The sequence below is a fragment of the Cyprinus carpio genome, chromosome B15 (genome assembly GCF_018340385.1).
Source record: "Cyprinus carpio isolate SPL01 chromosome B15, ASM1834038v1, whole genome shotgun sequence".
NCBI classification, from domain to species: Eukaryota; Metazoa; Chordata; class Actinopteri; order Cypriniformes; family Cyprinidae; genus Cyprinus; species Cyprinus carpio.
Window position 1 is genome coordinate 17817678 of NC_056611.1, and position 11200 is coordinate 17828877.

At 35.5% G+C, this 11200-nt stretch overlaps 2 protein-coding genes across 7 annotated transcripts in view; one reads left to right on the forward strand and one right to left on the reverse strand.

The window, feature by feature from the left end:
* LOC109103778 (TLC domain-containing protein 2) overlaps positions 1-4329 on the reverse strand; it is a 16658-nt gene extending 12329 nt beyond the window's left edge. Inside the window, exons 1-3 of the mRNA XM_042739581.1 lie at positions 3769-4329; positions 3337-3419; positions 1267-1349 (exon numbers count right to left, since the gene is read on the reverse strand). Of these exons, the coding sequence (XP_042595515.1) occupies positions 1267-1349; positions 3337-3419; positions 3769-3947 (345 nt within the window). The 5' untranslated portion in view covers positions 3948-4329. The remainder of the gene's footprint in view (positions 1-1266; positions 1350-3336; positions 3420-3768) is intronic.
* On the forward strand, positions 2106-11179 carry aifm4 (apoptosis inducing factor mitochondria associated 4). 6 transcript variants are annotated; one of them, XM_042739577.1, is made up of 20 exons: positions 2106-2255; positions 6587-6679; positions 6771-6857; positions 7010-7119; positions 7355-7464; positions 7912-7956; positions 8056-8131; positions 8485-8597; positions 8739-8825; positions 8909-9000; positions 9120-9250; positions 9322-9437; positions 9522-9593; positions 9682-9745; positions 9833-9909; positions 9988-10105; positions 10319-10417; positions 10549-10624; positions 10727-10831; positions 10972-11179. In XM_042739577.1, exons 3-20 carry the CDS (start codon positions 6790-6792, stop codon positions 11003-11005), a joined length of 1593 nt encoding a protein of 530 aa, XP_042595511.1. In that variant the 5' UTR covers positions 2106-2255; positions 6587-6679; positions 6771-6789; the 3' UTR covers positions 11006-11179. The 6 variants fall into 6 exon arrangements, with proteins under 6 accessions (XP_042595511.1, XP_042595514.1, XP_042595512.1 ...); XM_042739580.1 differs by having other exon boundaries at positions 6587-6633; XM_042739578.1 differs by lacking the exon at positions 2106-2255 and adding an exon at positions 5917-6316 and having other exon boundaries at positions 6435-6633.
* The last annotated feature ends 21 nt before the right edge of the window (positions 11180-11200 follow it).

Here is an 11200-nt window from a genome sequence, read left to right on the forward strand (position 1 = left end):
CACAGATTCCTAAATTGCCTTCGCAAACACTTCACCTGTAAACATTTTGATTTCTTGACAAAAAAAAACATCGTAATGGCATTTTTGGTGTGGCATGACAGACGTTCAGTCCAACCTGATCCAGCAACAAAAAAGGCCTTTATTTGTTGACAGGCTGCATTCTGCCCAAACTGAGCACATCTAAAACAAAGCTTCTCTTATTATTACAGTTTGGCTCATGATGTAAACAGTGGGGAAGAACGGGATGGGGTCGATATGAGAGGGTCTGACAGTTTCTCACAGTGTTATTAAGAATCTGGCAGCATGTTCCTTCCAGCCGCTTCACTGAATGAGATCTCAAGAAAAGAGGGAACAACAACAACAACAGAACCACAGAATGAAGCTGGCTACTTTACCAAGTGGTGACGCCACAGAACCCCAAAAGAACCGAAGCTCAGAAAACCCGCTGAACTCAATGCAAGTGTTCAGGCAGTGTCCTTCCTCGTCCATTAAAACAAGATATACTGGCTGTGATAGTGCGTTTAAGTACGGAGTTAATGCAAATGATTTGTTCAAATGGCTTCGCTATTGACTCGTATCTAATCTATTTCAGCAGTTTAACCTCTGTTACCTCTGTTGACCTTAAAACCTCACCTTTTTCCAAAAATATGTCTAACCACAAACATGACAAAGACAAGGTGGTCAGACAGGTTGGACTATTTGAATACACTGAAAAGAATGAGTAATACAGAAACAGCTTTTGGAATGATGTTACAGTTTAAAATCAAAACCTCCTTCACAACAAGCCAGTGGCTTTCTTTTAATTCTTATTATTTATTGTACTATTTCATGTTATATTCATGAAAATTAAGTAAAACAACCATTCAAATTCTTATTTCTGCAATGCAAAAATTAGTGATATATTATGTAAATTATAAAATGGTTATAAATGGTTTATATAAATCATCATAAATCACTAAAAAACTGTATTTATCCATTACAGTATCAGGATATAATAAGAATGTAAGGTAATGAGAGTTTTGATATTAATAGAAGTGGAAAATATTCAAAAAGGACAAACATCTGGAAGCATCAGAAATGAGAATTTGGAGGAAAATGTGCTTAACAGTCAAAAAAATTAAAAATAATAATAATAATAATCTTAATGGTCCTAAAAACAGCCTTTAAATTTAGGCATGTTTCACGATTTACCCATATACCAGTTAAGTCTAGGTTTCTCCAAAAATATATAATAGTTTATATGTATCATGCTTTGTGTCTACTCACCACTACATGGTGGAAAAGGAGCTCCCATGAATGACTGATCTTCTGGTTGATAACCATATCAAAGAAGTCATATATAAAGTACCCTGAAACACAAAAATGCATAATAACACTCTATTTGTCCAACAGTGGATCATTCAACAGGTTTTTCAAGCAACAGACCCCATGTCAACAATTGTGTTGGTTACCAAGATGTCATTTCCAGAGAGCTATTTATATCCATCTCCCAATATGAGGGTCTCCATGGAGACTGCATTTTAGAGCAGATCAACAGCAAATGAAGCTCAATATTGGAGACCTCATTCATTTAAAGGTACTGATGAGCATTTTCAGTATACACGCCCGTTTCCTGATTCCATTTGATGTTAGCCTTAACATCTAAGAATGAACAAATATTTTACAAAAAAAAAACATTCTCATTAAAAAAAAAATTTAAATGTAGGATGAACATATGAACTCAATCTTTCGTTTTTTGTCTAATGAGTCATATTAGAAGCAAGTTTACTTCAGACTTCCAAGCAAGACCTTAAAAAGCCACAATTTTAAGAGCTGCCAAGTTAAAAATTGGCTGATATGCATGTCAAACCCATGTGCCTTGCAGTTAACGCTTTATGGACATGTATTATACAGAGATAACAGTACTGAAACACATATTCTGTAAAAAAAAAAAAAAGGCTATAAATTGTAAAAGAGTATAAAAATGAAAAGTAAAGGCCCATTCATTAAGAGTCATGTGACTTGGGGGTAGCACTCGTGCCTGGGACGGATCATAAAGCTAGCCATTCATTCTGCAGCTATAGTTAACATTTCTGCCAAATGCATGTGGGCTTCCTCCAAGTATTTAAAATATCTCTGGAATTTGGCAATTTGAGTGGGAATTATCTACTTTTTGGTTGAAATAAACATTGCAGTTAACTGCACAACACAAATAATAGCTAATAGTCCAAGAGGAATGACATACAGCCAATTTCTGTGATGCTGGATGTTTTGCGGTAAGTTTCATGTCACAGTCTTATTACTGCAATGCAAGAAAAAAAATCATTATTGTAATGCAAAGAAAATAATAGATTATACAGTATTTATTCATGGTATTCCTGTCATACATTTAACCCTTATGCTGTGCTGAAGATCCTTTGTGTAATTTGGTGTTCCCAGTCAAAAATGATTTGTACAGTTGATCTGCTGTCATTATTCTATATTATCACAGAATCTTGGGTTCAATCTTTTTGACAGGTTTTCTGTTCCTTTTTGGAACTTATTAGCAGTAGGCCTGTGATTAATCAGTTCCAAAAACAAACATAAAACCTTTGTGAAAGAAACCAAGCTGATAAAAGATTGAATCTAATATTGGGTGTTTATACAGCATTACAAGAAATGTATAAGTCATTTTTAAAAGGCTGGTCATTTTTGAACAGGAACACCACAAGAAACAAGGTGGTGGAAAAAAATCTCCAAGTGTACAAAAATAATACAATTTTTTTTAAGAAGTTGTTAAACCCCATTCAGTAAGCTTTAGTTCAATGTGATAAAATTATGTAGCATTTTCAGGAAAAAGAAAATCCTCCCCAGGTCAACATGAGCAAAACACAGCATTAGGATTAATTAATGCAGATTTAAATGGGGAAAATAGTATATTAGAATAATATGAGACTAACCATTGACATTAATTATAATAATAAAATGATAAAATATTAAAATAAATAAATGGGGGGGGGGGCATCTGGAAACACTTTAAAATAATTATAATTAAGCAACATAAGGTTAATTGTCAAAAGTGTCACAAGGCAAAAAAAAAAAAAAAAAAAAAAAAAAACCTTAATTTTTGGGTGAAATATGATTTTGAAGTAAGTTTTTGTTCGATTTACCAATCTATCAAGTAAGGTTAGGGTCACCTGTCAAGTCTAACCCAGTTACATCCAATTACTGAGTGGGCAGTCTGGGCACTGTTGCTCATGACAGGAGTGCGTTTGTAACACACGGGCATCAATGTCTACACACCCGCTCTCAGAAAATAAAGAAAGAAATAAATAAAAAACACCGTAAACCCCGTATATAATAAAGCTTTATACTCACCGATTGATACAGATACCAAGGCGTGAGAGAAAACGGAGTATGTTTCTATCAAATCCTCAGCCATCTGGGGATGTATGCAAAAACTACAAACACAGACGACGTTTTACAATCAGGGAATGGCTTTTAACATGAAAATACACCACATTTGAGAAAGATGTTGGGTAGTTGGCACATTAACTTAAACCCCAAACGTTAAAATCTTTCAGGTGGCATGGACCACTGGGGTAAACGTGTCGTCTGTGTGCTGGTTACCAAATAGTCATATCCGTTCAAATACATCCGTTCAACATAAAGAGACAGCTGAGAAAATCTTACGCTTGGATACAATTCTCAACCATCTGACAAAGGCATCAAACAGACAGTGCAAACAGGAATATATGGGTGTGTAATAAGGTATTCTCCATGCACGTGTAGGGGAATTCTGACACTCACCAAAGCACGGACCACACTCCAGTTAGGAGGCTGTGCACGAAAGACGTGGAGATGTTTTTCCATTTCCAAACGTTCCTCTGAGCTGTCTCGGGGATGGGAAGTTTGCCGACTCCATAGTTTACTAATTTGAAAAAACCCACCGAAGATCCAGTGGTCAGAATCACTGAATTCAACTCCATATTTTAAGCGCGCGCTTCTGTCTTGTTGTCACTACCCAAATCTCTCGAGCCCGTCTAGACCTAAACCCGTTACGCGTTTTATCTGTTATTTAATCACAAAATGCATCCCGGTTTCCTCGTATTTATTTCATTTTTACTTTCAGTAATCCAAACATACACGACTGGTTGAGTCCTTGTATAATTAATAAATTGATCGATTATTCTATCTTTGTTAAAAAAAAAAACAAAGCTCTTTGTTTCAGCGCTCGGTTTGTTCAGTCCGATGTAAAGCTAAGAAGACACTGGTGGCTCAATTACGAGTGGCAACAATTACATAGTAGCTAAAGTGTGCGTTACAAAATCATGACGCTTGTGTAACTTTTTCTCCTTTACAATAACCAAACAAGAGAATCCCCGCCCAATCATCGTGAGGCGCGGTGGAGCAAATGAGCATCTCGGCCGTGTGTTTCCTTGCGGCTATGTCCCGCCCCCTATGTCAAAGTTGAATTATGGGAGATGTAGTATAGGCGGGGATTTCGTAACGTGCAAGAAGGGGGAAAAAACGTTCTGCGTTCAAGTCCTCCAGGGACGTTCGTACTTACGAGCTGACAAACCGTATTACTGCCTCAGCTGCGTTCAAGTAACTTAATTTGGTCGGAACAAGATGACGATTTAACTTTTAACTTCGATTTTTTAAAACTCTACATATGCAAAATGATGAATAAAGAATGTGCATCATTGTGTTTTTGCTGTTTTTATTCAATTTATGACGGTGATGTAAAATAAATCATTATATATCCTATAGTAATTATACAATAATATAATATTTTGTTTATGTAACGTCTATAGTTTTACTGTACATTACAAAATAATAATAATAATAATAATTTTATTAATTTCAACAAATTTACCGTCTGTCCGACACTGACACGCCCCCAACTCGGAAACTCTGTGCTTAAAGAAAATGTCACACTCATAATAACGACTTTCTGATAGCGTTTATGTGCGTTCAACTCGTAAATACTATCTTTCCAAACGACTTTTATTTTTGATGTGCCATTGAGCTTCTCCAGACTCTTCCTTATTCCATCTGTCTGGAAAAAAAGAATTATATTTACCAGTCTTATACATAACTTTTAATTGTTACATAGTCTATTTAACATAATAATAATAATAAATTTATTTTAAACCAATACAAGGTCATTTGTTGCTCTTCATTTAATAAATCGTTGCAGAAGACATCGAGTTCGCAGCTGATTCTTGAGAAGGTCAATTCAGTAACAAACTATTTAAATAATGTTTAAAATGTCTTTTCCACCAGAGATTAATTTGAGATGGACTGGACATGGAATTTTATAATTCGTGATGCATGTGTTCACATTTGGACACGGTGGAAAAATTTAACTACTGACTCTGAGAAATGTGTTTTAATGGAGTTTAATCACAGACTGTATAAGAGTTTAATAGCTAAAAGTCGCAGGTGGTCCCGATAGTATCCGGATATATCTCGGGGGTTCCGTCGTTTAACCAGTGGCGTCGAGCGACATCTTGTGGTTCTCTTCATATAAGACATGTTGTGTGGCACAATAGTTATATATCCTTTTTTCTCACTTCAGTGGAAGTCCATGATAATCAAAATTGTTTGTTATAAAACGGATAGTTCCGGTCCTTGATTCTGATTGGTTGAGCCGCGTTCGAAGCTGCTACAAAGTAACATACACCTTTGTTTACTTCTGTATGTGGCACGCGTAGACTGTATGGTTGCCCGGCAACCACTATGTTGAAACCCCCATAGATTATATATACATGTCTATGGGAACCACAACTGTTTCTGAGGAACTACATTGTTTGGTGGAAGAATACTGTTTTTATTTATATCATTACACTTTATTTGTTCGGTTTTATTTTGTTAATGATTACTATTAACAAATACTACTACTACTAAATGCTACACTATTGTTATATTACAGTTTTTTAAAATATACATTGACCCTAACCCTAACCCTACATGTAGGCTTTTATACATATATGCACCCCTAAATATTATGCATTTCTAATTTGAATTGGGAAATCTCTCTCTCTCTCTCTCTCTCTCTCTCTCTCTCTCTCTCTCTCTCTCTCTCTCTTCAAATACTTACTTGTTTTGATAACAACACACATATTGTCTATAATGCACACAAGAAACCGGAAACAGAAGTTAGATTGCAGAAGTGGCTCATTATTAGCTTCACTCGCTGTTTTAATGTCACCGCCACGAGCGCTGATTGGCTCACAGCTTCGCCGATGCTGTGTCACGATGAGGTGTCAGCGATTTAACTAGTTTATCCTGAATGGACTGCAACGAAACGGACAGGTAGCAGTTTGCGAACCTGAGAATATCGTCTAGACAGGTAAGACATGAGGAAAATGATAACATACTCGAAGACGACGCGAGATACTAGCAACTTTAGCCTATAATACAAATATATGTAGCATTATCGTGTTGTCTTGTGTTAAATGTCATTTCAGCTCAGGGTGTGTTGTTTCTGAATTCTGCGAAGCGACTGGCAGGTGGCAATGCGCTTTCCTTATAAAAGATGAATAGCTGCATCCTGCTTCTCGTGTACAATCTCTTTTGTAACCGCGCGCAGTTTTCCCTAGCGATGCATCTTGTTTTACAGACGAGCGGGGAATACTGTGCACTTGAACTTCACTTCCATTCTTGAAGGTAAACAACAGAAGCTCATTGACCAGACGTGCTTTGCTTTATAAAGGTAGTACACATATTAATGTTTAAAATGCACCTGTTGGACAGTGAAAACTTTTGTTACATTCTCGTGTTCATTACTGCTATTTCTTAAATAGAAAAACAACAACAACAACAATGGCAACAAAGCAGTGTGATGAGATCACGGAGATGGTGTGTTTAGAGTCGGATTTGCAGGATGGACAGTAAGTATTTTTGCTTTGCAAAGAGAAAAAAGAACTTGAGACTTGTATGCTCATATTAATTATTTTATATATTTAATAATAATAATAATAATAATAATAAATACTGTTTGTTTATTTAATGTGGTATCATGTCACTTGTGTTTGTCCTACAGAATGAAAGAAGTTGAGGTGGACCAGAATAAAATCCTGTTGGTGCGCAATAATGGAGAATTTACTGCTGTGGGCGGTCTGTGCACTCATTATGGCGCCCCGCTTATCAAAGGTAGAGAGTATAGTCTTATAATTACTCAGTCTGACACAAACAGTACAATAAATAACCCTGCCCTATGTTTACATAGCACTGTACAATAAAAGCATGTTTTGTTTCTTCAATTCATCATTCTGAGTCATTCACCTTTGTCATTCTTGTGAACTATCGGGTTACATCGCCTTTATTTTTTCAAGTCTACAGTGGCATTGTGTTTCTAATGATCATTAAAACAGTATTATGCTTGTAGGTGCATTGGTTGGAGATCGAGTTCGTTGCCCATTTCATGGAGCGTGTTTCAATACTAAAACTGGAGATATTGAAGAATTTCCAGGACTGGATTGTCTGCCTAAATACAAAGTATGTTTAAATACTCCAGGACTGAATACACTTTTACAAAAATAAATTATTGTTTTTTTTTTACATTGAAGGTTCCATAAAGAATTTTTAACATCCATAGATGGTCAAAAAGCCAAAAGGTCCTTAGTAGAAAAAGGCTCTTCAGATTATTAAAATGTTCTTCACACTAAGAAAAAATAATGGTTCGTTTAAAAAACTGCTTACTGAAAGTTTCTTTGGGGAACCAAAAATAGTTTGTATATGGCATTACTGCAAAAACCAGCTAGCTTTTGAAACCTTTATTTTTAAAACTGTATTGTAATGTGACTTAAGAATTAAAATGTTTTTTTTCATATACATACAGTATAACAATTTATATTGTATTTCATGGAATTACCCATATATTATGAATGAAACCTTTATCAGTTATTTATTTATTTTTTAATCTATTTTTCCTTTTCTGTTAAGGTCAAAGTTGAGGATGGTAAAGTTTATGTGACCACTGATAAAAAGGTTAGTCTCATGCCATCATGATTTTTATTTTGTGGTTCAGTACAAGATTAGTTGCTTTTTTTATTGATTGATTTTTATTTATTTTTTTGCATTTCTTAGAAACTAAAAAAGCGTGTTAAGAAAATGAGTGGTAGAGTGCCTGGAGTAAGTCACACGGTTGTTCTGATTGGAGGAGGTGAGGAATCAAACCTTTAGATATTAAATGCTTATTTCATGCAAGAATACCTTTCACTTCATCTTTAGATGTTCATCACCCCCTAGAGGTTTTGTGGTGTACTGCATGGGGTCAGCAAATTCATAAAAATATGTTTACTAAAATACATTATTCATAAGAATATGTTTACTAAAATATGTTATTTAGTTATTTGAAAGCAAGCTCAGCTACATGTTTCATTGTTCCATACACATTTAAATTTATTAAATAAAACTATGACATACAAGTCTGTCCACCATGGCCTGAATACATTTGTAGGCCTCTAGCCTGTCTTTGTAGGCAATGCAACATTTGTGAGTGTTTGTGTTTTATAGGTCCAGCTTCACTGCAGTGTGCAGAAACCCTTCGTCAGAATGGTTATGAAGGGAGAATTATAATGGTTACCAAAGATGAGCAGCTTCCTCTGGATAAGACCAAGCTTAGCAAGGTTGGCATCCATGGACTACAGATGAAACAAAACTAGATTATATGATTTTAATGGCTCCCTATTGTCTTACTGAATTTAAAAACCAGTGTAGTTTCTTGTTTACTGTGAATGAAACTGTGGTGTGCTCATGGACCCCCCTAGGCAATGAACATTGAAATTGAAAAGGTGCTGCTACGACAGAATGATTTCCTTCAAGAACATGGAATTGATGTGTGGACTAAAAAAGAAGTGAGTTTCTTTTATATCTTTTATTTATTTTTTTATAGGAGAATTTCTGGGATCACCTGTATTAACAATAATTTCCCTCAAAGGTAAAATCTGTTGACACAGAGGCTAAAACTCTGACTTTCAGTGATGGCACTAACCAACACTATGACCAGCTCCTGATTTCTACAGGTGGCAGGTTAGATCATAATGTGTTTTTACATAAACGTCTCATAAAAAAGCTTAGCACCATATGTAGTGATAGACCTTTTATCTGGATGCAGAATCCAATGGTGAATTATGTACTTTTGTTTTTAGGGCCAGACCTCTGCAGTGCCCTGGTGCTGAACTTAAAAATGTAAAATTGCTGGAGAGCTATAAGGATGCCACAGAAATTCATCAAATGAGTGCCGGCAACAAGGCCATCATTGTTGGAACTTCATTCATAGGTATACAGAAAACCAAAGTATTCTTTCATGAATGTTATTGCAAATTATGACATTTGATTATCAATTATCAGGAATGGAAGTAGCAGCTTATCTGTCTGACAAGGCAGACAGCGTCACTGTTATTGGCAGCAGTAAGTTTCCTTTCCAGTCATCACTGGGTCCAGATATCGGAAAAATGACAATGCAGGTCAGAGAACATTGTGGTATTTTCTTATTTTTTCTATTTACTGCTAAACACCATCAATCACAAGTAATTAACCTCCTCTTAAAGATGCTGGAAGAGAAAAACGTGAAGTTCTATACAAGTAATGGGGTGGCTGAAATCCGGGGAGAAAACGGAAAGGTAAGAAGCAGCATATTACTGCATTACTAAACAATCATAGAGCTGATGTCAGTGCATCATAAACAAACTATCTAACACAATTGTTTAGGTTAAGGAAGTCGTTCTGAAAAATGGTGAAGTCCTGCCAGCGGATATTGTAATTGTGGGCATTGGTATGTACAAAAACTATTTTGCCATACCAGTTTTGTTGTTGTCACTGAAACAAAGACATTTATTTCTAACAATTATTTCTTTCAAAGGTGTCATTCCCAACTCTAATTTCCTCAAGGAAACATCTGTGGAAATTGATTCACGCAATGCTGTTGTTGTTGACAAGGTAACAGCCTTCATATCCCATAAATCGAACACTATAATTATAAAATATAGCAGTTTTTATGTTAGCTTTGTTTTGTAGTTCATGAAAACCAACATTCCTGATATCTTTGCTGCTGGAGATGTGGTGTCTTTTCCACTTCCTTTGGTTGGCCATAAGAGAGTCAATATTGGACACTGGCAGTTGGCACAAGCTCATGGTACCACATGCTAAAATAATCAGATTCTGAATGTTCAAAAATACAAAAATTTGGGGTCAGTAAGATTTTTTCTCAATACATTTATTAAACAAGGACACATTAAACTGATCAGGATTTTTACATTTCTACCAAACAGTTCTGCTGTTCTTTCTATTTATCATTCCTGTAGTGTATGTGGTAATGTGTAAAATATGTGGTTGTGGTCCTCAACAGGAAGAATTGCAGGCTTAAGCATGCTGAATCAACAAGTTGTGATAAATACTGTGCCATACTTCTGGACCATGCTGTTGGGAAAAAGTATCCGATATACAGGTGATATATCCAAGATAAATATCCCTTCTCTGAGCAAATATAATATTTTAATTAAACCATAACCATTAAAAAAAACATTTTAAGCTTAAAATAAAACCATTTTAACTCTTCATCTATTTTAATTCTTCTAGGCTATGGAGAAGGATACACTGACATTGTTTTCAAAGGAAGCACAGAGGAAAGAAAATTCTTGGCATTTTATATCAAGTAAGCTAATAGTTCACGAAGAAGCCTTAAAAGTCCATCAAATGTTTTATATCTTGAAATTATGATTGCTCTTCATTCATCACTGTTTATATTATAATCCAGAGATGAAGAAGTTGTTGCAGCTGCCAGCTTGAACTTTGACCCTGCTGTCGCAAGGTTGGCAGAAATGTTATTAATGGGGAAGAGGATCACTAAGGCTCAGGCGCAGTGAGTATCAATAAGTTACAAACCCTCAACACATTGTATCCTTAATGAATGAATTCAAAAACTATTTTTATATGAAACTGCATTTCAAAAGTGAAGCCTGTTTGGAGGATATAATACAGGATTTTGTTCTGCTTCCACAGATCTGATGACCTCAGCTGGTTGCAGCTCCCATGAAAGTGCTTTGACAACACTTAACTCAATGACTGTATTGATTACAGATTGTCCATATGTCATTATATTTGACTGACTGACCTATAGCTTATCTTCATTAACAAAAACAGATTGGTACTGTGGTTTCTCTTCAATATAAGCTTCTTCCACATAAATGTTGTTTTTTCCTGGAAGGTATAAACAGTTGTCATGTGCAGT